The sequence below is a fragment of the Diadema setosum genome, chromosome 16, assembly GCF_964275005.1.
Source record: "Diadema setosum chromosome 16, eeDiaSeto1, whole genome shotgun sequence".
Lineage (NCBI taxonomy): Eukaryota > Metazoa > Echinodermata > Echinoidea > Diadematoida > Diadematidae > Diadema > Diadema setosum.
The window spans coordinates 6840603-6868584 of NC_092700.1; the positions used below are offsets into that span (position 1 = coordinate 6840603).

At 39.9% G+C, this 27982-nt stretch overlaps 1 protein-coding gene across 1 annotated transcript; it reads left to right on the forward strand.

The window, feature by feature from the left end:
- The first annotated feature begins 1526 nt into the window (after nt 1-1526).
- On the forward strand, nt 1527-27641 carry LOC140240242 (nucleolar transcription factor 1-B-like). The gene is made up of 19 exons (XM_072320032.1): nt 1527-1730; nt 11220-11309; nt 12569-12747; nt 13832-13915; nt 14723-14878; nt 15660-15724; nt 16381-16510; nt 17584-17694; nt 18860-18987; nt 20108-20249; nt 21132-21173; nt 21992-22072; nt 22963-22994; nt 23656-23743; nt 24525-24635; nt 25132-25184; nt 25650-25839; nt 26419-26538; nt 27267-27641. Exons 1-19 carry the CDS (start codon nt 1550-1552, stop codon nt 27639-27641), a joined length of 2358 nt encoding a protein of 785 aa, XP_072176133.1. The 5' UTR covers nt 1527-1549.
- Nucleotides 27642-27982: the final 341 nt, after the last annotated feature.

Genomic DNA, 27982 nt, shown 5'->3' on the forward strand with positions numbered 1-27982 from the left:
GAAAAAGAACTAAAGCTAACATTTACTAAGTCAAAGATCAATCACACAACCACCCAGACTGGAAAAAGAACAAACACAAACAGTTGCAAACAAAGCTCCACACAGGAAGGAAAGAAGAACATGATATGCACAAAAATCGGCGACTGACAATGGAAATGGCTGGTGCGTTAGTTCTATCAATGACAACGCTAGATGGGTGTATATTTTGAGCAGTCAACTCACCTGAAGTATCCCAGTATTCGTCTTCTGATGACGAAAGAGAAGCAAGGATGGAGCCATCCAAAGTTTGTACTTTCTTCAGTAGGCCTAGGTCATGTTGATCTTCTGGAGCGTGCGAGTGAGAACCCGGCCCGATCACTTTCATTTCCGTGGCATCCATCATAACGAACGAGGGCCAAAGTTTCTCGCAGTACACTCGTCCCACGAGAACACGAAATTCCTATGACAATAGACTAAAACGATCCACACAAACAGTTACCCGACCCACAGACACTGGCATGACTCCATAAAGTTCATGGTGTCCTATTATAATCTGCTATATGGATGGAATGGGCTGGGGGAACGCTGATACGGGAATGTACACAAATCGATCACTGGTCAGCTCCCGTCTAATTTCCCATGTAGCATGAGGAGAGTCTCGAGAGTTATTCTGTCGACGCGTCTTCAACTTAGTCATGATATGGTAACTTATCGAAAATGGTAAATCACTTACATTGTACTAGTATTCTGCCTACGTCACTCCCTGACGACGTTGATGATAATTCATGAATTGGAGCGCGGCAATAGATCTCGGTCAATACAAAAGAAATTTCCATTCCTGCCAAACTCTCAACGCTACACATGGGAGAGTGTGGCTACCTTGCTTTGGCATAGAGCGAGGCCGGACGATCGCCCCACCAGTAGTAGCAGTTACATAGTAGCATAGCAAGCAAGGACTGAGGAGGTTTGTGAGGGGTGTAAAGAAGGGGGTAACATTCGTCGGTCGCGGTAGGCGCCGGCTGATCGAGCGCGTGTTCATACATGCAGCCTACTCCAGCCCTACTAATATCGCCGACGTGACGTGATCATAAATGCATATAGTACGGAAGTAGAACCACAAAGCTTGTTCATTACTGGCAATTAGAATTCAAGGAGTTGTTGTAAACAAGTTGTTATGCCGGCTGGCACTATGTTACAGTTTTACATCAAAACCGGATATCCACTCAAACTAAATAGTTCTTTGCCCTTGCGGCAACGGAGGTAAAACCCTCGAGGCCCTAAATACTTCTCAAAATGAATTTGAGCCCTGAGGTTCGTAGTGTCGACTTAAGTACTTCGTCATGCAAAACCCTGCTCGTCCAGCCGGCTGGAACTTCTCGGCCCACGGGCCCGCCATCGATCGGCACCGGTCTCCTCATCAGCTAGCTAGCTCTGGTTTTGGGTCCGCAAACCCTCCTCCCTCTAGCTCTCGGATCGCGAACTCCTCCCCAACCCGACCCCAATGTCAGACGCACTCGCGGAGAGCGACCCCCGCCATTCAGCGCAGCCCCAAACCCCGTGAACATGAAGCATGAGGCACGCAGCAGACGACCCAATCAGAAAAAAACACGGCTGCTATTCCTGCTTGTGCGGAGACGTTGACCTTTCCCCAGTCCCTTGTTGTCGGCAGAGCTCAGGCGGTGGTTCGGCTTGTCCCTCCGAAAGTGAGTGCGCGGGTGCCGCTACAGCAGCCGGATCGTGTGTGCATCCATGTACGTCATCGGCGTCAATATGATTTATGTTAATTTATGCAAAATATCGCCATCTGATTGGTCGATTGATGTTTACCTCTTGAATTCGTAAACAAAATTATCATCCTTGGTCACTACGATTGCAAGCGACAAGCTCCAGTCTTCATACAATGGATACATGCTGCCCTAAAAACATATCCAATCTTAGTGAACGAGGTTAAAATCCCCGGCTAAATTCGGGTAAACTCCACGTGAGTGGTGGGAAAATTCCCGATTGGACTTACTCATGAAAATTAGCAAAAAATGATTATTATGAAAAGGAAGTAACATTTTAAGTATCCTAGTGAACTTAAATATCGCCCACAGCAGGACTTATATGTAATTTCATTTGGCACTACTTTTTGCGCTCTATATATGTGATAATGGTGGCGCCATCTCCTCTGCCGCTGGAGCAGGGCGGGCGCGGAGGAAGCTGCGCAAGCGGGTCGGGACCCGAGAGCGTTGGGGCGAATCAAGAAGAAACAGAGACAATCATGACAGACGTAGACGGTAAGTGTGCAACAAATCTTCAAAATTTGCCATTTTGTACCGCGATTTTCTCCAAACCAATATACTTGTGTCGTGTGCGATACTTGTGAGTTCATTCTGGTTGATATCTCGATGCGCGTAATGAAAGGATTGGTGATTAATTTGTGATTTTCTGCGCCGATTCTGTAACCAAAATGGCCGGGCAAGTCTCGGGTAATGTTATCATAGGAACCCGCTCATTGGCTGTTGTTCGCTGAGGTTCCGGTATGGAAGTAGGTCATATTCTCATTTAATTGACTATCATCGTCATTGAAAATATGTTGATTTTAACCTCGAATGTTTTTCAAATACATCGTAGAAATGGCACATGTCATTATAGGGAGGTTTGTGGGAATTGAGACGCCGGTTGTCGATGTTACATATTGCATTTGTTAATAAGCATATGCCTCCCTCATGCAAGTTCGTAACGCACGCGGACTATGTAGCGGCGCGGGCGTCGCCCCATGCTGTCGGGTCGTGAAACCCGTGACTTGATCAAATTCCCGGGCTTCCCTCTAGAGCGGGCTGAGCTCGCACGCCCGCAGTGCTGCGGCATGGTCGCCGCAACGGAGCGAGCTGGGTTTTTTTCGGTTGTTTGTCAGCCGTTGCGCTGCCCGTTTCATTACAATGCCAAGGAGTCACGCAGCCCCCGGGCGGGCGGGGCCTGCTCGTAGTGAGCGTGCTGTGACGTGAATAGCAATATCCTTGTGTACGTAACATCACTGCTGACGCATTATACAGCTTCGGTGGGTAGCTTTGGTGACGAATTACCGACGTTTGTATTTTGGCAACGTCTATAGCCATCATTAAAGATGTATCGCGTTGCAGTCTTAGGATTATTGGGAGATATTTCGTGTTCTTGCTGACTCTATGAAGTACATAGCTCACACCAACCAAAGCCAGTGGTACGTCACATCAGCGGTCATTCGCTGGTCCTCTTGGCTCTGCCTGCCCGCTACTGCTAAGTGCTATGCCCCCCTCATGGTCATGAACCCACGTAGAAGCGCACTCGCAGCCGGGACAGCGTAGACGAGGGCTTGTTGCCAGCGCTTGCCCTAGTCTACTCCTTTCCAAAGCCGACCTTCAAACTAAAAGTTTCAGTGTTCAAGAAGATTATCTTCTGCTCCCTAATGGAGGTACTTTGTTCATCTCTGATCCAAAGAAGCTTTACTGATTTCAACATGATTGTGATGATGAATTAGGGCATTTTAATGGAAATGAATAAATAATTTATGGATGATCATGCACTACCGGTACCCCATTGTATTGTGTCCTTTGAACTTGTACTATCGTTGGAACCATTAGGTGTTTGTTACTGATCTGAAATTAGTTTGTTTTTTGTTTTCTTAATCTTATTATTCTTAATTCTTATGTTTACTTTGTGTCTGGTTGGGTCCTCTAGCCTAGGGATTAGTCTGGTCTTATTCCTGTTCAGTTTCATTGATCTACTTTAGCTAATCTTGGCCATTTGGGAGGATTGAAGCCTGAGAAATCAACTTTTCAGTTTTGAACCTGGACCCTTAACCCGTTGAGGATGGGCTGATTTTGCTGCAACACGCATTTTCCATAGACCCCCGCCTGAGTCTACTTGGGACTTGTCCTCGACGGCAAAGGGTTAAAAAAGATAACACCATACCATTGCTGCCAGCATCGTCGTCTTTACTTGGCTTGAAGACATGACCCTCGTCTGGACTCGACATGTCTGCAACCCTTAATATTCCTTGTGCTCAAAATCAAAAGATATGAAATTATATGTAACAAGTAGGGCCGTATAGTAATGAAAACCCAATGGCAGTTATATGAATTATCTTATTATGATACCAAAGTTTTCAAAGGTCTGATAACATGTGAAAAGGCACAAGAATAAGATTTCTATAGACCCGTCTACCCTGTCCTTGCAGATAATGATTGTCTGTCCTTATAAATAATGATTTGTCTGGGTGGGTTTTTTGTTTGTTTGTTTGTTTGTGAACTGTGTTTCATACACCTGCAAACTGTCCTGGCTTGATGGAATTCATGACTCGTCGATACTCTGTGGTTTCACCACAGAATTACGTAAATGTCCAGACACAACAACAAGTGTCCCTTGATTGAATGGAAGGATGAAAGAAGAATATAATGATGTTTATGTATTTCAAGATTTTAGCCTTTGCTTGTAAAGACTCCACTGCCCCCACCCTTCCAGCCCTTTAGAATAACAGAATGTTAGGTTGCCCTAGACTTCAAAAGCAAAATGGTTTCAAGAAATGAGTGCACATATTTGTTTGGACTTGTAGTTGGTACACATTCTTATGAAGACTGAAGGAACGGGACGGTTCTGTCTGTAGTTCACAATATCTGATGAGGGAAGTTTGTGACATTGTGTCAGAATATGAACTAGCAACACTTGGAGGCCATAAACCCATTTTTTATAGAGAAATAGAAATTTCAGTACTCGAGAGTTCAGTGTTACAATTCAAACATGGAAAGGAAGCATGGTAGTATCTTGCGTACCAAGCGGCAACAGCATGGTTTGGACATCTGCAATCTATGTCATTCACTTCTTGAAATACCGAGAGTACTCCTGGCCAAGTTCTGCTGGACATGGCCCTTCCCCCTACCATATTTCAAGGATGAAACATCATTAGAGCTGATGGGTGTTATGTATTAACTGTTCAGATAGCACATTACGGAGAGTTACATGTAGGTGTGAACAAGCATTGGTCAGAATTTTTTTGTCATCGCAGTACATGCCAAAGTTAACCTTGCCTATTTTTCAAATCCAAAGGGGCTTGAGAAAATCAAGTGACTTCTCGACTTTACACAATAGAATTAACTGTCTGTCTTGGCAGAATTTTCTTTGACTTCAGAGCAGAGTGCCAGGTACTTGACTGACTGTGATCTCGACTTAGGTGAGGTTGTAAAGTCACACTTACCTGAAGCTGCCTCTCCTGTTAGTTTGATAAGTTTCAAACTTCCCTTACGCTTTCCTTTTCTGGAGATGTTGGTCATGACTGCTATATAGTGGAAATGAAACCACAATTGTAGAATATGGTGATAAAGCCACATGTCTTACACCTAACAGCTAAACTAACTTGTCAAGTCTGAATGTTTGTCTCAAGACTTCTAACACTGGGTGCATCTCCTGTAATAATGCATTGTAGACCGTTCTGTCTCCCAATGTGCATACAAGAGCAAAAGACTTCAATCGGCCACCTGCCATGCATACCTTGAATGTCTCGTGGCCTGTGATGCTTTTCTTCTCTGTTGACTCACCTGAGCTGAATGCTCAAGTGAGCTGAGTTGAAATCATTTTCATAGAATGATGAACATCGGGCATGTGTCTCTTGTAATTGTCATCGTATCGGGGAAGTTGGAATGCAAAAGTGTCTTGAGCCGTCATAAGAAGAAAAAAAAAAAAAAAAAAAAAAAAAAAAACCAAGATTCACACATACCGGTACTATGGTTGCTTTCATTGATTACTGCTTAGTTTGTCAAATCCTATCAATAGGAGACCAGTTTAAGTACTTCATAAAGGTGTTGAATTACAAGGTGCACTTATGTAGTGGACAGTATTCTAACCTACCTAAATGTGAAAAATTATTTTGTTTGCCCATAGTCTTCACTTGGTCAGATTGAACGTTTGATGATGAACTACCGGTACATTGCATAAATTTTGAATATAGAAAATACCTTGGTATATTTTGATAAATAGTCAAGTAAGCACCACACACACAATTATTCCTTTCTAAATTTTATGTATGTCCTTCAAACTTATACTTAACTCGTTGAAGATGAGTCCCGAGAATACTCGGGCAGGTGTCTATGGGGGGAATGCGTGTTAAAGCAAAATCAGTCCATCCTAAACAGGTTAACGTGTGGCTATAGCATTGATGATTTTAGTGCCCATGGGGCACTGCTTGGCACGGTTACATTCAGTCTCCATGTCATATGAATGAGCTAGGTCAAGTGCTCAATTCAATGTCCTTGAAGGACAAGTGCACCTTCATATGCATGGTTTTGGAATGAGTGAATGCAACATTATTGTAGAACACATCAGTGAAAGTTTGAGGAAAATCTGACAATCCATTCAAAAGTTATGAAAAGTACAGGCTGTATCTTCGCAATCACTGCTATACTGTAGTGAGAATTTACAGTGTATGATGTCACGTGTGCAGAACAATATAAGGAATCTAAAAAGAGAATTTCACACAACTTTACTTTTTGAATATTGAAGTGCACATTTTTTTGACTTGTCTCTTATGTTAAGGATAATTTGTTATGCGAGAAAAGTGAAAATATGTTGAATTTTCTTTATACTTTCTTTATATCGTTGTACACCTGTGACATCACAAGCTATAGTAGTCTTCTTATCCAGCCATGACTGAGCAGAAACTTCAAAGATTCATAACTTTTGAATGGATTATCAGATTTTCTTGATTGTCAGATTTTCCTCAAACTGTCACTGATGTGTTCAACTATTATTACTGCATTCACTCAACTCACATGTCTATAAAGGTGAACTTGTCCTTTAAGACTTGCATGAATGTCTTTTTATAATCCTAATGTCTTTATTATGACGGCAAGTTGGCTCTGACGATACCATACATGTGCCTTGCAATCAAATTGCTCAGGTTCAGGTACAGGGTTTGAGTACAATGTACCAGTGAATCTTGCTTTAGCAGTGGTTTATAATGTTATCATGCTGTCCCCTTCTAGTAGAAGCAAAACACTGCGTCTTGTGATCTGTCAAAACACTCCGTGTGTGAGAGAGTCCCAACCCACGCAAATAAAAGATCCCCTATCATTCATTCATTGCAAAGAGCAGGGTGAAGTGCAAAACTCTGGTAAAGTGGTCTGCCCCAAGTGCCAGCGTACACTATTTTACGAGTAGACCCCATGGAAGAACAGCTAGTACGTAGCTGAATATGGGTTATCCAGCCATTTTGTTGATTGAAAATGCAAACAAACAAACAAGCAAAATTCTCCTATTGTGGCATCACAACTTGAAGAGTTCCCAGCTCAAGAGGGCAGCACATGGGATTTACCGCGGTACCAAAATTTTAAATGTTCCTAGCTTTTCTGACTGATGATACAATCTTCCTTCTGCTGTCAAGGAGTGTTTCACGGAATCCATGTGTGATATGTTGTAGGGGAAAAACCATCCCTTTAAAGAAGACACTGTCCCTTTAAAACTACACTGTTGTGAAACTGTGCCAACCAAGCGTGGAATGGCATTGTGCGTGAGGGTATGTTTTCACTTCCATCTTGATTGATGTGGCGAGTCGTTTCCATTTAACCTGACCTTGCTCCAAGACGTCTGAGCGGATTGACACTTACGCTTATAGTTGTGTCTTGAGATCTACTTCAAAGTTCTCTGTGTTTCACTCATTTTTTAAAGGTAGGCTGAGTTCGAAGGACAGTCTTATGTGCGCTGTATTGTTTTTGAAAATGTTTTGTTGGGCATTTGGATAGTCCAGAGCTACATGTACAAAGGATGGTTGATTCTGAAGGATACTCCCTGTCAAATCAAATTTATCTACCCAAAATGTACTCTTCTCATGACAGATTCATAAGCCTAACTGATTTGGAGACTACTGTAAAGCAAGATCTTTAATATGGCATGAAGAATTTTGCAAATTAGAGCCAACAGCCTTTTTCGTGGCATGAAATTTTTTGTGAAATGCCACTGGCTTTCAATGCATGTAGTGTGGACAAGAACTTTGGCGCACGTTTTAATTGGCGAATCTGGGTTCTGACTTAACTAAAATACACAAACATTTCTGGTTTTACAGTATTTTGGCTTTAACGAGTGAGATGCCTGTAACACACTGTAAGTATCTCATAGTTGTTGTTTTGTTTTTTTTAACCTCATGAATTTTGTTTGTGTGAATGTTGGCAGACTTGAATCAACCTTTAATAGTTCAATATGAAAAGTATATTGTACCTATTTTACATCCTGCCACCCAAGAAATTCTCTCATATCATGCTGCTAGTATTGAACATTGTGATGATGTGACCTTGGTTGCCATGGTAATGCAGAACCTCCATTGAAAAGTGAGTCAAGACTCAGCAAAGTCTGTCTCCATACACAATGTTGATGCAAAACACAAATCCTTACAATGAAATTCATTCGGCCCCTGAATGTCTTTATACATTTGTAGCTACAAATTGTATTAAAAGTTCAACAGTTGTAGTCTTATCTGCCTCAAAGTTGAATTTGCAAAGTCAGTTATTTCTACACTACATTTTATGTATCATTAGTACACGCTGTAGTTCGTTATGTTAGACCAGGGAGGTGGAAGTTGTCTTCCACCTCCCTGGTTAGACCCCTACATACCACACAGTTATTTTCATTAAAGTTACATTATATACAGTGCACTCTAATTATAACAGACACAGTTACAGCAAAATACCTTTACTGCGAAGTAAAAATTGGCCCTAACATGATCTGCTTTTTAATGTTTATACTGCTTTTTATTGTTTATTCGTTCTTTTATGACAAATTTTTGATGAAACGAAAGAAATCTACCAGCCCCAAGGACTGGACTATAATGGGAATCCACTGTACTATATGTGACCCTGCATCACAAAACAAACAACAGATTCTGAAAGAGCAGACTATAAGCTTTAAATGATGTATAGCTCAATTGAAATGGACTCTCCTAACCTATTTAGGTATAGGAAGAAAGCACACACTCTGGAAAAGTGTAAACTGAGAAGAAAGGCTCTGAAGTACTGTCTATTCAAGTGCTTATTTTATCTTCACCAAACTGTGCTAGCTGTGTGGTGAATGGGACAAAAAACAGGGTGTAAACCACAGGAGCATCAACAATGAAGAGATTATCAGATTAGGCTGAAATTGAATATATATACAAGGTTAACACATCCGGTTCATGATTACTACCAACATTCAAAGCAGTAGCATTATCCCCTCAAAAGTTACTAGACTTTAAAGTGAAGAGTGTGAAAAGGGTTATCATGAAATGAAAAGGGGCCTCTAAGACATACTTGATCTCACTACTCTACAAAAAAGGGTTTTAGAAAAAAATGCTGAAAATGCACTTTCCCATTCATTTTATGATCCCAAACTTGAGAATAATGCTGAAGAAGGGTAGCTTTTTTAGAAAATATGAAAAACTAAATATTGACTTGGTTGACCCATTTTGCCTCTTTTGAGTCCTCACGTGAAATCAAGGGGTGCGACTTTTTGTTAGTTTTGTGGTGCACGGTCACATACTACATAAAACCAGAAATGTTTGCATTCATGAAACTTTTGCAAATTTCACAAGGTGCCAAGATTTGCATAAATGCTCAAGAAAATGTTTGCCTCCATCAAACAGATGGAATGCCAGTCGCCAATTCATGAAAGTTTTATGCCGCGAAAATGGCAGTTGGCTCCGATTTGCGAATGTTTCTTGTTTTACCGTACATGTAGTTTCTTAAAATTTCTGATTTGTAATGACAACTTTCACATTTCAGTGCAAGAAGGAAATAAAAGAGAAAGAAGTAAAGAAAGAGATGGATAGATATCGGACATTTATAGTTCCATGCCTTGAAGTAAGGCTACAAGAAGTTATTTGTGTATTGAAGTGATTGTGTAGCGTCTGCCAAGTTTTGTGCTTCTTAATGCGATTACACATGTAAGTGGTTTATTTTTACCTTCAAGTAAAAGTGGTGTCTGTGCTACAGTTTGAGATACAGTGTATGGCTCTTGACATACAATGTATACTTACATGTTTGTTTTGGTTTCTTCTTCTTTTTCCAATCTTATTTTTTTTTTGGGGGGGGGATGGGGCAGATTTAAGAAGATTCTGACAAGAAGTTTGTAAAATGTGAAGCATTCCTACTTTTGGATTGACTAAAAACCACATTGCAAGCTAAGCCACTGCTTTTGACAATTTGTCTACACTGTTATGCCTTTGGCTTACTGCGTGGTTTGACAGTATAGACAAGATGCCTCTTGTTATCGAGATTGAAAATGTCAAGGTTTGAGCTTTCCACTCTTGTAGCAATTCAATTGAAAACAGTATGGTAAACTAAAAATCATTGGAAGTTATTGCCAACATAATGTGTGTGCATCCATTTGGCACTGTAGAGTCTGATGTACATTGTATGGCTGCTCAGGGCAGCTGACTGCGGCGTGTATGATTTCTATGGTCACAGGGAGAAATGCTAACATTCTGTGAAAGTCCTGCGACGTATGTACCACTTTTTTTTTTTTTTTCCTGTGGTTAACATTCTCATCACAAACTCAATGCAAAGTTAGAAAAATTGCACTCTGGTATCTGCACTTTTCATTCAAGAGATGTTTCATAGATGTCTTTTGGCACAGTTTGCTGAGCAACTTTTACCCTTAAAAAGTACAAAAGTATGATATGGAGTCTTTTGGTTATACAATGTATTTCCTGCCAACTCCAACTCCAATTCCTTGTGACAGAATTGCTCCCCCCGGGACAACTCCCTGGCTGTCTGCATTGTAAGTAGACCAGTGCGTTATCTACAATGCCATTTAAAGTGGGTCTATAGTAATATATCACAAATCGGGACTTCCCTGAAATTTTGTGAGTGGTTAAATTGATGTTCATGATTGTGGAGTAAATTACTGAACGGAGAAATGTGTGCTCGTCACATTCATGGCGGGGTCATATTTGCTGTACAGTGTAGGAGCTTTATATAATTATTGCAAACGTCTTTATGGATCAGGTCCCACTTGTGGAATGCATAGAAAACTTTTCCTTTTTGTGTATTTCTTTTTCACTGAAACATCTCTTCTAGTATGTGTGAAAAGTAGATGTGTGTGTCTCTTAGGCATTAAATAAGAACTTTGTCTTACTTTTATTTCATGCCCTCTGCCCACCCCACCCCTTGACAGTGATGATATACAACAATGATGATAAGAATGGGAATGAATGAAGTAGATGTCAAAGGTCAGTTCATTGTATTTTTCTCTCCCGCTGGCAGGTGCAAAAAAGCGAAAGCTCGGGGACGGGCAAGATAACCCCGACGGCGATGATAACGCGGATGTCGCAACCAAGAAGGTGAAGGAGGAAGGTGAGTGTGCAACAACTTTTTTACTGTTTTTTGAGAACAAAAATTGTCAACTGACAAGACAAACGAAGAAAGAATACAAGCTTGCTATAAAGAATGCAGCCCCACATGCTGGGCTGCTGAGTCTCCCTAATGCAGTTTAGGCTTCCTGAGTAGAAAACAAAACGGAGTATTAGATACATGAATTATTTGAGTGTCTGTAGGTATCAAATTTTATTTCTAACACGTTTTGCCCAAAAATTTGTTAAAGAGTTGATATTCAATAAGCATGTTTGTTTGTTTGTTTTTTTTCTCGCTTTTTACAGGATGTGTATAATTACCAAGCCATGCTATATTGTACAAAGTACCGGTACAAGGACAATGTATTCTTACCCCTGAACCCCACCAGCAGAAAATGCTGCCCAACTCCCCTTCCCCTCCCCCCCCCCCCATAAAAGTGTCAGTATACAATGTACAAATGACGTGCAGGTCTGAGTGTGTCAGTCGGAATTGTGTCGTGTAAGGTAACTATGGAATGCTACATAGGCTAAATTCCATAGTAACTGCATGCACGCTATTCTGACTGACGTACGAAAAGATATGTGCATCATTTGTGTTTAGAGAATGGGGACAATTTTATTGCCAAAAATCAGTTTTTCGGCCATGTTTCCCGATGGCAAATTTATTGGATGCATTTCCTTTTGGCTTGCCATAGACGAAAGCCCCAAAAACATGCATCCAGTACCAGAACTTCAAAACCATGCATCCAGTAATTACTAGATGCATGATTTCTCAGCCAATAGGCATCTCTTACTGAGTGCGCGAATGCTTGCTCAGTGGGTGAACCTTTGTTACAAGTGCGCATGCTCTTGCTACCAGAACGCGATAACATGTTTACCACTGTGAGGCAGCGTGTGGCCAGTAGAAAATCTGCACACAATTCTCGACCAATGAGATCACAGGATTCTCACTACCCATTCTATAACATTTGTTCAACTGACTTCAACACTAGGTATGGTATACAGACCTCCCAACCATGCTGAATTTGGAGGAAAGAATCTGAATTTTGACCATTCCTAGCTCTTGTTTCAACAGGAGTTTCCTATTTTTCTGGATAATTTTACTACACACTCCTATGGGAACTGCTCTTTCTTTCCTACTTTTGAGCCAAATCTTCCCTATTTTACTCTCAGAAAGGTTGGGAGGTCTGTATGTGTCACCCTGACTAAACTTCTCATCCATATACGCTCTGAATCCATTCCCTCCTTCCAACTGCTGTGCAGGCCCAAAGTTCTACCTGCCGGACCGGCTGACACTCATCGCCAATGTCAAGAAACAGGCGCCGAAGAAGGACAACCAGTCCTATAAGTCCAGGGTGCTCAAAGTGGACTGGAACATGGTCATGTTCGGTCAGTACACAGCCGAGGACTGCAAAAATGAGTGGAACTCCATTCAGGCAGAGGTAAGGGTCTGGAGATTTTGTTGACACCCTGGTAGAAGAGGGGGATGGGGTGGGGAAGGGTTAATGAGAGAAAGAAAGTGATTCAACGTTGGTTAACTGTTTACTGTATTGTATCAGATAGACTTTGTTTTTTTCAATCTTTCCTGCAAGGCTGTAGATGCTGAATGTTGTGAAGTAATAACTGTTGTTGCGATATACTGGTATATTGCAAGACAATGCACAAATCTTCGGTAAAATAGCAGGATGATGAACATTTGACAACAAAAAGCAAAACATTGCAGAGTCTTACACTCGACACTTAACTCAGGTATGTATCAGTGTAATGAAATGAAGTTGGTATACAAACAAATACACTTCCCAAACACATATAGAAGAAATAGATATCAAATGAACTTTCCTAAATCTGAGATTTGGACATTGCTTGTGGAGCAACACCATACACTTCTCTCTATAGACATATTGGATTCTCACATGCACTATGTCAGGTTACCTGCATCAGCAGTCTTAACTGGAGACTAATTGCACTATTTGCCAGTGATTTCTTTTATTTATTATTATTTATTATGATTATTTTTTTTTTCAGTTTAAATAGGTCAGATATGGAAAGATGTGATTCTCAGCTTTGAATTGCAGTATGAAAAAAAAGAGACAAAAAATCACCACAATCAAGTTCTTGAAAAGCACAGTTTCAGACTCACCAAGTAATGGATTCATGAAACATTTTATGGGTTTTATGATACAAAGTCACATAGTAGGACTAGAAAAGCGTTCTTGTATATGTGTGTACATTTGACATTGCCGAATGTTCTTTCATTCCATTCGTCCTGAGATTTATTTGTGAGAGACAGACAGACAGACAGAAATATTGGAAGAGGAAATGTGTAATGTAAATTGTGATGTAACCCCCCCCCCCATTTGATTTTGATAATGTTTTGAAGAACTGTTGAAGAATTAAATTGCTTGTCAGAATTGGACACGATCAGACCAACAAAAAAAAATCAATCAAATGAAATCTTTACTGTTATTGTGCCAATGTTGCTTGTTTGCAACCTCGTAAGATACATTGTCCTGACTTTCTTTCCAGATTCGCAAGTACAAGACACTTGCTGACGTGGCCAACGAGGCAGCAGCACTTGTGCAGACGCCAAACTACATCCAAAAGAAATTGGTAAGTCAGGAGATACAACACACATGTGATATTGATGGTATGGCATTATAAAAACGTGTCACATGTTATTATTGTCATGCAGTGCTTATCAAAGCGGAACTAGTTTGTGAGTGTTGTATTTACGAGGATGACGTACATATGATGCAGAATTAGGGAGCAACTTCATGTAAACTTTAGGAAGAAATTTGATTAAAATGGAGCATCACAAAGATAGAATGCTCAAAGAGAGAGGTCTGTGTTGTTGATCCAATTACCCAGAACAAAATTCCCAGTGAAGGTATATCCCAAGTGGTAAGGGTAATCTATAATGTACTTCGCTGGTACAGCCACGTTCCCTACACAAGTTTGCAACTACATTATTCTGTGGGTCGTGTTTGAGAGTTGAGGTGTCAATACTTAAAAGTCACACTTCTGCAGAAAGCAGTATTGTGAATCTGCAGCTTTACATTAAAGAAAATAATAATAATTGATAGGTATATGTACATAGAAAATTCACCATTCACTTTAGATAACTCAAAGTGTATGAAAATATTTGCTAATCTACAGTAATGAATTTTTTCCTTCTTTGTCTTGTAAATTATGGTATAGAGCTCGAGAAAGACATTATTGTAAATGGATGCTGACAAATGTAAGAAGTTTGATGAAAATGGCACAATTAATTTTGCAGGCACTTATGCAGTGATCAATAAATGGGATATACTTTACCATCTGGTTCATTCGAGGGTTTCAAGTTACAAGTCCAAACTGAATCTTAAATGTGTTTTTTTTTTTTCTTGTCTGCCTGTTTGTGGTCTGTTCCTCGTGCAGGTTCACCCAGACATGCCGAAAAAGCCGCTGACGCCGTTCTTCATGTTCTACAAGGAGAAGAACAAGAAGATGAAGGAGAAACACTCAGCCATGTCTCAGGTCCAAATCACCCAGATGCTCTCCATCAAGTTCAAGGAGCTGCCAGAGAAGAAGAGGGTAGGTTACCAGTCTCTTTTTTCTTCACCTACCCTTAAGAGGGTAGGTTACCAGTCTGTTTTGTCACCTCGCTTCTGAAAGCCTTTTGCTGTAACTGAGAATGTTCAGCTCCCCTCTGGGAACAGTTTATGTGTGTGTGTGTTTGTGTTTATCCAGTTTTACAACAAATTTGAAGTCATTTGAGTTTATGTGAATCAGAAGTTGCAACTATCCCATGCAGGGGGGGGGGGGAATTGTGTGATACACTAGTATTACAAAAGTGGGCTGCAGCTGAAAGTTATTTAGCCTTCTTTAAACATCACGTACAGTCCACTTGAGTCCACTCGACCAGAAGTGTTGCACATGGAAATAATGTATAGAAAAGTTTTTAGTATGTGGTATTGTGGTATTGGAGATGCATACATCAAATTTACTCCATATTTTCATTGATTGTCCAACATTCTCCATCAGTCACCACTGGAAGAAAAAGATAGAAAGAAAAAAATGACTGCATTTTTCGTGTGTTTGGTTTTTTATAAACTTTAGTTTCCAAGGATATTCATTGAACTGTTCCTCATATCAAATGTAGCAGAGTTCACGCAATATGTTTGAAATAGCAACAACAAAACAACCGCTGGCTTCCTTTGATTGCCTTAGATACTGTTTGCACTGTTGCACATTAGTGTGACTTGCAGAAAAGAATAATTATTGCATTGTGTGGCGACATTGCATCAAGTCTTTGTTGGTGTGGCAGTATTTCAGTGGGAAAAAAATGACTTCTATTTCTCATTTCCATTTGCAGAATAAATATTTTCAGAGATATGAGATCGAGACAAGGGCATATGAGCAGGCCATGGAAAAGTTTTAGTAAGTATCGATTTGAAAAAAAAAAATGTTTTGAGACTTGACTGTAGATGTTCTTCTTTTCTTTCCTCACCATTTACCAGCTTGGTAATTTGCAATTTTCCCTTTGTGCATTTTTCTTCAGAGTGGTCCATTCAGTATTACGTGTCATTGGTCTCTTGTAAACTTTAATTCAAAACATATTTAGCAAACTATTCATCCTTGTTAATGTGGCAGAGCCCACACAATATCAAAATAACAACAAACATTCTAGCTTGCTTTAATCGCTTCAGGCATTGTGTGTGCTGTTCTGCTGCACAATTTGTGGTAACCTTCATCTGTGATTCATATCATTTTACAATGCCACAGGTTATGTATTGAATGTATAAAATTCATGAAGAGATAGTATTGATTTCTCTTTTCAAAAGAAATTTCTCTTTTCAAAAGAAAGAGATTGTAATTTGACTACCTTGCAGACAATAATTCATTGGTGTGTGCTGAGGCAATGTTTCCGTGAGTTGTGAATTGCACATTTATTTCTCGAACTTGTAAACTTTGCAAAAATATAATACACTGAAAAATATACTGCATATACACGATAATCTGACAGAAGCGAAAACATGTAAAACTTGTTGGTAAGAAACAAACCTTTTGAATGTCTATAACTGACTCCTCCACAGTGAGGACCACCCAGACTACAAGGCCCAGCTGAAGGCAAGCCGGGGTGCCTCTAAGCCCCCCTCATTACCAACGCCCTACCGGCTGTGGTCTGAAAAGAGACTGGCACAGATTCAGACAGAAAATCCCAACGTAAGTCAAATGTGGCTTTGCAGTTCGTGACACTCTCATTTGCATAAAATGATATCTCATATCCAAGCCTTTTGTTGCCAAGAGAAAATAGTGAGGTAAATGGTTCATATAATTGAACGGCATTTCTTTTTCAATCAATGAGGGCTTGACAGTTCATCATTTGAGTTCCTGTATACCAAAATGCATCATGTAGAGTTGAATTGGAAATTGAAATAGGAATCGGGGCCCTGTTGCATAAAAGTTGAGATCAAACATAAGTCAGAAAATTCAAGCATAAATCCATGAATACTCAGTTCTGATTGGCTGATACCTGACATACGTTTGATTTTCTGACTTGGTATGTTTGATTGCATCTTTTATGCAACAGGGTCCATACCCACACTTCTTGAAAAACTTTAAATGCTTAGAATTACCAGCGCAGATATGGCTCTGTGGGACTATTGTGACTTGGATTATCAAAATGATCCCCCCCCCCCCCAATATAATGCATCATCTAAGCTTTACTTACTAAACACTAGCAGTTTGTCATCAACACTGTTGTGACTGTTAGAGGAAGTCTTGCAAATAATTTCCATGGCAACGTCCCCCACACTCTAGCCAGGCTGCATAATTGGTTGCAGCTTTCCTTTGCAAGCAGTATCGTCCCCTTTTTTTTTACTTCCAATGCAAACTTCTACTATACATCCTAGGGAATGGAAAGAGCATTAGCTGTTGTTATGATGGTTGTAATGATTTCACAACTATATGATAATAGGGGTCATATTGTTAATCTACTTTCTATGGTTGAATAAAATGTTACGATATTGAAAGCGATATGATAATAATGATGATGGAAGTAATATCAATTCATAGCGTGCAGAACCTACAATTTTGTATGTATATATTGGATTCTCCTGCACAGCAGAAGCTCAAGATATGCTCAAAAATATGTGAATGCAATGTCAACAAGATACATCCTGGTCCGTTATACACATGGTTATGGCATTTATGCAGGAAGGAATAGTCATTTATCCAAGTTCTCAGTTACCCGTTAATGTCATGATTTTCTTAATTTTTATTTTGGGATGACACAGGTTCCAAAAGGCGAAGTGGAGTCCAAGCTGCGTCAGGAGTGGAACGAACTCTCAGAGCGGAAGCGAATGAAGTGGATCATGAACTCCCTGGCGGAGAAACCGAAATACGACGTGAGTAGCGCCCTCGGAGGGGGGGGGGGGGGGAACAGTGATGTATCTCGCACCGAGATAATTGCTACTCTTTTTTTTTGCAATACTTACCATTATTTTGTAGTGCTTTTGAACAAGAATACGGCAGGTTTCATGGAAAATATTTTTCCTAAAATGTATTACAACACACACACAATTGCAGGAAAGGAAGAAGTACTATTTTGCACCACAAATACACCTTTTCGGCCCTCGGAACGCTGCAGTGCTACATGTATTCAATGAGTTAAATCACATACTCGTATTGGCAGAGGTGATGTTGTGACCAACTCTCAAGTCTCTCATTCACTTGTACACAATTTTTTACTGAATTTCCCTCATTTTGTGACCATGAAATCGAAAACAGTAGGTTTCTTCTTTGCACCCAGTTATTATAGTCCTGTACTAACATGGCAATGATGACCCTTGTAGGGGAAAGAAGATGTAATTGCTCATTACTTGATGAAAAGCGTGATATTTGTAAAAGTTTTGTGCGATAAACCTGTGGAAAAGCAATGACTGATGATGTCTTGACCTCTTCTTTTTAGGTTTTTGATATTGAACAGTATCTCTATATGATGCAATATTTGGTACCCTGGGGTACCAAATGAAAATTCGCCATTTTGTTGAATTAATCATTTTTTTTTTCAGCGCTGTACCCTGGCTTACCAAAAAATGTGTCAAAATATTTTTTAGTATTATTAAGCACAAAAATGTTTTCTTATTTGTGATTATGCATGAATAATGCATGCAGTATGCAAGTGTACTTCGAAAAACACGTATGGTGCTAGTTCATTGCGACGACTTTGTCGTATCCGAATTCAGAATCGGCGTATCTGAATTCAGATACGCATGATGGGCATGAGATGGCGCTATACAACGCGGTACCCCGGGTTACAACGGTACCCCGGTGTACGGCGTGCCAAATCATATGCAGAATTACTCTTCGAAGAAAGCATATTACAGCATCAAGCTTCCGTAACTTTGTTATTTTAGGTCAGAGTTTGACGAAACGTCTGCTGTTCTGATGGTATGACTTCAAGCTCAGTATCAAGATAAGCTAGACCACGGTGTGGATTTGAATCTTGAATTTAGACCATGAATGAAACCATGTTACCATAGCATCATTTAATTTTCTGTCTGTCCACAGAAAGCCATGCAGCAGTTTATTGAGAGCCATCCGGCCTTCAAGGTGCCCACTAACCAGAAGCCGCTGCTGACCAAGAAAGAGCTGGGTATCAAGGAACACCAGGAGGGGAGGCCCTCCAAACCACCCATGTGAGTACCCCAGAAATGGACCCCTCATCCTCCTTCAAGCTACTGTATATGCCGAATATTTCGGGAGGTTTTTATTTTCATGGGTTTTGCGAGTCGGGTGCTATTTCCAAATCTGAAGATATGCAAAAATATTGACTCGGATCCTGTCAGTATTGTACTCCCTGATCAGGAATTCAACCACTCGCGAAATCGTCAGGAAATCCTGATTTGTGAAAATTTAGACTTGCTAAATATATAGTGTATACAGAACCCTCACCCCAACGTAGGGGTACAGTGGTCCCCCAACAGTGTTGCCATGGCAACTTCAATTATTGCAACTTACAATGATTGCAGATATCTGTCTTGACACTGGCCACAGGGTGTCAAGTAAACAATCCTTGTGTCAGTGTCTTCAACGTCAACGTCATCTTTTGGCATTGTGTAGCAACATCTCATGTTCTTCACCCGTTGAGGACCAGTCCCTAGTATATTCGGGCAGGTGTCTATAGGAAATGCATGCTCATTGCTGTAGCAAATCAGCCGGTCTTCAACAGGTTAAGATGTACAGTTACACACTGCTATAATGGTGTCCAAATTTTAGCAGTCAGCAATAATGATCCCACTGCCAATTCATCTCTGTTATGATGCATTTAACCCGTTGAGGACAGTTTTATTTTGCTACAACATGCATTTGCAATAGACACCTGCCCAAGTATACTTGGGACTCATCTTCAACTGGTTAACATCATTACAATAATGATGTAACGCTTTAAATACTTTTTCCAACAAATGTTAATATTTTAGACAGTAATTCAGAAGCTAGGTTGCCACTATGGTAGCAGGGCATTTACTGCTTGGTACTGTAATCAGAGAGAGGGAAGAACCAAAAAATATGAAATTGCGGGATTACTTTGATGTATTTGCATTTATTAAAGTCTTCATGGATAAAGCAGTAAAAATTACTTTCATCCATTTTTTGGTAATCCAGGGTACAGCAATGTAAAAAGAAGTGTAATGATATATGAAAATAGCAAGTTTTAGTGCGTATCCCAGGGTATCAAATACGTCATCATATAACAGGAAGTGCAAGTCCCTGTATGGTCTCTTGAAATCTGTGTTCTTCTGTCGTTGCTACCACCAGGACGGCGTACAGCCTCTTCTGCTCCGAGATGCTGAAACAGATGGAAGATGTGTCTCCTAAGGAGAAGATGTTGCAGTGTAGCACTCGCTGGAGTGAGCTGAGCGATAAGGGCAAGGCAGAGTACAAGATGAAGGCTGCTAGGGTAAGAGAAACAGAGACTATATTACCCCAAAGCATCTCCTTAAAGGGAAAGTCCAGGCGATTTTCATAATTTCACATTGTGTAGTACATAAATCGACAGCTCTGCGTTTAGATTTGTTGAATTATTAGTGATCCAAAAACCAACACTCTGAAAAATCCAAACAAATTACACTGAAACAAGATGATGAAAATAGCAGCTTCGCTATGGGAATGCAGGAGTGGGGACTCACCATAAGAATGCATGAGCTGGAGAAGTTCAAACTCGAGCAGAAAAATTGGTGATTTTGTGAAAATTGCCTCAAAGTGGGAGAGTGAGAGTCTCTGAAGAGAACAAGAGTGAGAGAGATACAGAGAACTTTCTGCTTCTCTTTGCCGATGACTTTAGTGGAAGCTTTATTACCTCTTAAAGATACAGCATCCTCTTTTGCTGACCAAATTTGAGCAGGGCTGAATATATTTGTGTGGTGGTCATTTAGTTGGCAATACACTGTATTCAAATTCAGGTCAAAGGTCGCATCATTTTGTGATGAGAAGTGACAGATTCTACAGTACATCATTATGTCATGACTCTTTTTGGATGCAAGAGGATCCTTCAGATACATTTCCATACAGGTCATAGCCTTTACTTGAAAATGCACCACTGTGATGCAGTGATGTTTGCAGACATAATGATTGATTCAGATTTACATTCCTATGTTTAATTTCAGATTTGTCAAGGGTCCCTTTTCAATGCAAACTAATGCTCTGTTTTGTAAAGTGAAATGCAGCTGTGTCTAAAACTGTTACTTCACTACTTTATCATGAAACATTACCTCAGTGTAACTGCATTCCTGGAGATGGCATGTTGTGACAATGTTCTTTTCTTATTGTATTTTTTCTACAGATGAAGGAGCATTATGAGCGGGAGTTGGAGAAATACATTGATGTAAGACATTTCACTTATCAGTAGCAAAACTTTTCAAGAATTATTCCTCCATTCAAATTTATGTAAGACAGTCTCATAAAGTTGGATATAAACAAAACTACAAGAACCTTTTGATGCCCAGACATTCTGAGTGTGATTAAAATTGAGACAGGCACATTAAAGTAGAATAGAAAATGAGTAAAGTTCCCTTGGTTTTACTGTGCTATGTTGCACTACTATGTATTGGTGATATTTCTCTGTATTTGTGAGTGCAATAGTGTGACCTACCCATGTTGTATTCTTTTCCTTCCATTGCCTCCACCAAGGAGGTTATGCTTTTGTCAGCATTGGTTGTCTGTCCATCCGTCTTTTTTTTTTTTTTTTCCATTTGCAAAATAATTCAAAAAGTTGTGAATGCATTTGAATGAAATTGTGAAGAAAAGTTGTTCACAACACAAGGAATGATGATTGAATTTTAGTATTGACCTGGATCACCGTCTGTATAGAGGAATTTTTTTGAGTGTTTTAAGGATTCTTTATCACTGGGAAATGGGCCAACAAATAAGGGGATTCACGCTGCTTATGTACATTGTATGAGGTGCACATATGCACACTGAGCATGCACTCAAGGCACAGCAAGAAGCTAAGGTAGAGAATCCAGAAAGGAGTCTTTATCATTGGGAAATGGGGCCATTTTCAGCATGTACGTATATTGGTGGAAGTGAGCTGCTTGACAGAGCTCTGCACCTCTCCGAGTGCTTTTGTAGTTGAGAATGAAAAATGAATGAAAAGACCCATATTCAAGAGATAACTCTTCCCTCCATCCCCCACCCCTCCAGAAATTGCCGCCTGCGGAGAGAGAGAAGTGTGTAGCCGAGCTGAACAGCATCAGACGAATTCCTGGTGCGAAGAAGTCACAGGTGAGAAAGTTTTCTCTCTAGCAGTGAGTGCATAAGTTAACCAGGGATCTATTTCATAAAAAGTTGCTGTGATTTGATTAACTCTTGCTGCAATGGCAAGTGTCATGGTAGTGACAAGAATCCTGCTTCTGCAATGGACATTGCTCTGAGTTGTAGCCATTTCTTTCATACTATCTCATATGAAATGATTCCAACATTTTGTGTTTCGAGTTTGAGCGAGCTTCAGGTTAAATCACATTTGTAAAGAGAGTAGCCCTCTTGGGTTCAACAAAGATTTTGAATGATTTTGATAGAGATTTTGATAGATTTGATGTATCAAAGCTCAAAACTTGTCAAATAGACAGCCAACTAGCTCTGATGTCACATGTGTATGCAAAAATCTTTTGACATAATTGTGACTCTAAGCTAGCTGCCTTCTTGGGGTGGAAGTAAAAGTGTAGTTATGAAAGATGTCTATCAGAAACTGTTGACTGAGTCTGGACTCACAGATTTTGGCCTTGTTTGCCAAGCCCATTCATTTTCAACCAGTTTTATTCACCAAGGATATGTAGCCTCAGAATCATATCTGCCCCTTTGCTGTTACAAAGTGCCGGTTTTACCATAACCACAAAAACACCATGCATGTATGTGTTATCGGAATTTTCTTTTCATTGTTTCCTGGAATGCTAATGATTTCTTCCAGTCGGTTTAAGGTAAAAAGAGATGTATTATGGGATTAATCTTTCCCCCTGACCTCAAGGTGATCCTTGTGGTCTCTTTACCACATCATTTGTCATCTTGAGTGAGAGGAAGTTCCAATGGATAATTTTATTTCTATGAACACGGCCATTACTGTTACAATATGAGGGTATTCCTGTGTATCATGGCATTTTAACGTTTTCTTCTTACAGAATGACAAGAAGCCGTCTGGCAAAGCAGCAAGGTAAGTGAATCTTCTCCTTCTTGATTTGTTTTAAGAGTGGATACCAATTAGAATGACTCACGATACCTGAGTTGACAACTCTGTCATGACTTCCATGAAGCCAGTAGTAAAATACTGGATAACATTCAGATAACATGAGCAGAGATCAAAATCGGTATGCTGCGTAATATACAACTGTACATGAGGGTTTTTGTTTTCTCTCTCTCTCTTTCACACCTTGAGTATAGTAGGCCTACATGCACGAATGCTTCAGTTTTTACAGTTGCAGCAGAAATTGAAATAGTCCCTGTTTGTGTGTATGATGTTAGGTTTGGGGAAATGTTTTGCATTCATAGTATCTTTATGTATGTTGTGAGTGTCAATACTGCAAGCAATCATTAACATGGATATTGATACGTCAGACTGTAGTAATTCGAAATCATGTCAACCATAAAGTTTTGAATAGAAAATGTCACTGCTATAAAACTTTGATTTGAAGACGTGTTTCGTTATTTTACGGAAAATTGTGTAGAAACTGAATGTCTGGTTGCTAGGAAGATAATTTTAAAACTGTATGAAAGAAGATAATACTATGAAACAAACAGATGAACCAATCATGATGATTTGATTGTATTGACACTTTTTTGGGGGGCTCTTTTGCCTTTCCCTGACTTATCAACAGTGCTGTAAAGTATGAACTGAATATCAACGGCAAGACAACAGGGCGGGATCTCTGGATCAACGATAAGCTTCCTTCGTACATCAAACAAGTAAGTAGCTATTGTGCTCACCGTCTTCAAAATAACCAAATAGATTGCAGGGCAGTGAACAGAAACTAGGGCCCAAAGTAGCAACAGTATGCAGGGTACACTGCATGTCCACTTTCATATTTGTTTGTTTTGACAACTGAACCATAGAACAATGTTTGTTTGTTTGATTGTTGGTTTTTTTTTGGGGGGGGGGGTTGAAGGACAAGAGTCTGTTGACATTCAGATTAATTGCTCATTTCATTCAAATTTCTAAATCGTTCAATCATCACAAAGGTGTGTCCCATCAATTAATGCAGCATGCACAGGTAAGCGAATAGAGAGTACCAGTATTCATCACCATATGCAGTGGTTTTCTTGAGGACGTCCTTCAGCCACTGGTACTGGTTATTTTTGGTTACCACCAATCATTGTATCACTGACATACTTCTGTTACTCATTGGTCATGTGAACTATGTATTACATCAAAAACTTTTTAAGTAGTAAAGAAATTTTATGAATGAAAATATAAAAGGTAACAGAACCTGATAACTTCCCTCATTTTGGAATTTTGTGGCTGTTAAGATGCATGTAACACACAGAGTATCTCGCTGACAGCTCTTTGAAACCCCATAGAATATGATGCTTGAATTTTGGCAGTCTTGTACATGTGGGACCAACAGACATGTCTGTAACTCTTTATATTTAATGGATTGGTCGATTTTTTAAAAGTTTTGTATCTGGAAGAAGTTTGGATAAAATTGTTGTTGATGTCAAGATTATCCTGCACATCTTCATGTATTAGATGTCCAAGTCGAAGGCCATCAGTCAGCTGAGAGCTCAGTGGGATAACATGGACAAGAGCAGCAGAGCACCTTACGTCAAGCAGTCAGCGCAGCTCAACAAACAGATGGAGGTGTGTGTGGGACTAAGGAAGTGTATTTTTCATTACCCCTGACATGTATCCTGTAACCCACTACTTGCTTTTGGAGCAGCAACCTTATGTAATCAAAAACCTAGTACAGTTTGTCACTCTTGTCAGACAGTTACAACACATACACCTGTACATGTTTATTCGTGAGCCCAGTGTAGTTGTGATTAACATATTTTCTTCCAAGATAAAGTGGCTATAATTTCATTTGAAAGGTTTAGTCAAGATATGCCATATACTGTCGATTGTAAGGGCTTGCATTTCGGCGTCCAAACTTTAAAATGTTTGCTGGAGACTGAAGATGCTGAAAAAACAACAAAAAACAAACAATGATGATAAAAAGAAAAGTACAAACCATGCTTTTTGTTATGCTGCTGTCTTCAGTAGTTTCTATTTTGATAATTTACATAAATACCATATCATGTGTCTCTTTTCTATTTTTGATAATTCTGTTTAAATTTTTTCCTCTATCTGTATACAGCTGAACGACCGACTACGCAAGCTGTGGTTGGATGCCCCCAAGAAACCATTCGAGTAAGCACTTCAAGCATTTCTGTGTTTTCAAAATTCTGCACACTGCACAATATCATTATTATTTGTGTTTGTAATATGTATATCACCAGAGGTACAGAGGTAGAGTCAATTTGATTAAGTTTGTCAACAAGTTTTGTTCAACATTCAGATTAACATTTCAGAGTGATGGGTGTGTTTATCCTAATATATTTATTCATCTATAGTTTTATTTCAACCTTTACATGAATATCCACATTTTTTATATTTGGGCTTCTTTGTTCAATATTTGCTGCTCATATTTACATTTTTATTTACAATTTTATTAATTGCTTTTGAAATGACATTTGGTATGCAGCCATCATAAAAACACATTTGTTTTTGAAGTAAGAGTGAGGGAGAGAGAGAGAGGGAAAAGGAGATAAAAGAGAGAGGGTAAGATTAGCCCGCTAATTTGTTCTTTTCCAATCTGCGTTTGTTCCACCCCAGGAGTGCGTACCGATACTTCAGCACGGCGATGCTGAAGACGCCGGAGTTGAAGGAGATTGACCAGAAGGAGCGGTTTAAGGAAGTGGCCAAACGCTGGAAGACAATCAGCGCCATGGAGAAGAAGAAATACGAGGCTAAGAAGGAGAAGGCAGTCAAAGAGTACAAGAAAGCCCTGGAGAAATATAAGAAGGTGAGTGTGCCCTCTATGGAGCACCCTTGCCTCCACCCTCAAAATTCTCCTGCTTGCTTTTAAAACCTAATTCAAAGATGCTAACTCTTTCATTTTTGCAGTATTTTTTTACTGTTTGTTTTTTTTCAAAAATACTGTGAATTTTTTGAAAAGTGTTGTTTTTAACCAATCTTATGCTGCACATGTGTATGGCAGGAAAGGTAAAAACATTGTTTTTCCACAGAAATTCACTGTTCCACTCCCCAGAATACGTATGGTCAAAAACCTCGAAACTCAATCTGTAATGTTAAAAAGTATAGTCATTTGAGTTTTAAACAGATGTTTCTGCAGCAGTTGGTGTGAACATTTATGTTTTGTTTTGTTTTGTTTTTTGTGGGTTTTTTTTTGGTGAAAATTCATGATTTTTTTTTTAATAGATAAAGGCCTTGTCATCCTAGAGACAAGATCACATGTTGGGTAAATTCCCCCTTTAAAAGAGACAGCATCAGATAATGAGGATTTTAACTCCATAGTGAGCAAACTATCTCATCATATATGTGCCCTTATCTCATCCCTGTCCCGTCCTCCCCCTTTTCGCAGACCTTGAGTGAAGACGACCGAGAGAGGTTTGTCCAGATGGAGACGAAGCCAGCCATGAGGCAAAAGATTCTGAAGAAAACACCGAGGGTAAGCGCCGGACAAGTCGCCAAGCCTTCCCAGGTGTCACATTCACTTCCTCTATCTTGTCTAGTGATCTAGTATAGATGTACAGTATGGAAAAACCAAAAAAAAAAAACGCCAAATAACATATATCGTCGCTGGGGCAACAAGACCCTCCAAGCCTTCCCAGGTGTCACATTCACTTCTTTATCTTGTCTAGTGGTCTAGTATACAGTTCAGCAAGCGATCAAGTTCCCCCGAGATTGCGATCACGGGCGATCAGTGATCGCATACGCGATATGTCGCAATCAATTGATTGCGTATGCAATCACTGATCGCCTGTGATCGCAATCTAGGGGGAGCTTTTACTGTATTCACCCATTTTGAGTCCTCACGTAATTAAATTTATTAGTCCAGTTTATGTTTTTTGTTGGTTTTGATTGATATATGTATGATTTTATGTATAGTTTTTGAATATGTTTATTGTAAATACCTTATTGTTTGTGAAGCATTGTGTTGTTTTTTTTCCTATATTTTGTAAACTGAATGTATTTCAGCCTCTGGGCTGCCATTTTCAGTAATGATAAACCTCATCAATTCAATTCAATTCAATAAAATCGCAGTGTGCGACTTTTTGTTGGTTTTGTGATGCACGGTCACAAATCAAAAATGCATTTTTACATGATGAATGAGATATTGCTCATATGACAGACAACAAAGTTTTTGTGATGATAGATTTCTTGACTCGTACTTTTATTCAATATTGTCTTTTATTTCCCCCCACTCAGAATGCAACAAAGGCGAAAAAGACGAAAACAAAGGTGAAGGTTGAGGTGGAGTCAGAGTCAGAATCGGAGGAGGAGGAGGAGGAAGAAGAATCCGAGTCAGAGTCCGAGGAGGAGGAGACCGATGATGAGAATGAGGAGGAGGATGAGGACGATGATGATGAGGAGGAAGAGGAGGAGGAGGAGGAAGAGGATGGCGAGAATCAGCAGCAGAACGCCGACAGCAGTTCGGAGGAGTCCGAGTCCGAGGAGGAAGAAGAGGAAGAGGAAGAGGAGGAGGAGGAAGAGGAAGAAGAAGAAGAGGAAGAGGAGGAGGAGGAGGAAGAAGAGGAGGTGGAGGAGGAGGAATCGGGCTCAAGTTCAGAAGAGTCGGACTAAAAAGTTGAAAAACTGAGGGGAGTGTTTCGTCTGTATTACCCTCTTCTGTCCAAGAGGATGTTCATTCCCATCTTCATGGTAATTTTCTGGACTCCTGGATGTGATAACCCACGTCAGCACGACCAGCGATTAGATGCGGAGCATGTCAAGCTGGGCTTCTTGTAGAGCTTACACGATTGCCAATAGGTGGTAACCACATGAATGTGTGCCACGATGGGAAAACATGCGAAGGATCAAAAAGGTGTACCGGGGACTGTGGTCTGCCTTGAAGATGTATGTCAATGGGTATTGGTCGCGTCATAGTCTCATTGTACAGTCTTTTCAATGAGGTGCACAATTTT

Coding starts and splice junctions, on each gene's coding strand:
- LOC140240242 (XM_072320032.1), top strand. CDS start 1,550: ATGAGGCACGCAGCAGACGACCCAATCAGAAAAAAACACGGCTGCTAT. Junction 14,879..15,659: donor AGCTGCCAGAGAAGAAGAGG/GTAGGTTACCAG, acceptor TTCCATTTGCAG/AATAAATATTTTCAGAGATA. Junction 25,840..26,418: donor CCCTGGAGAAATATAAGAAG/GTGAGTGTGCCC, acceptor CCCTTTTCGCAG/ACCTTGAGTGAAGACGACCG.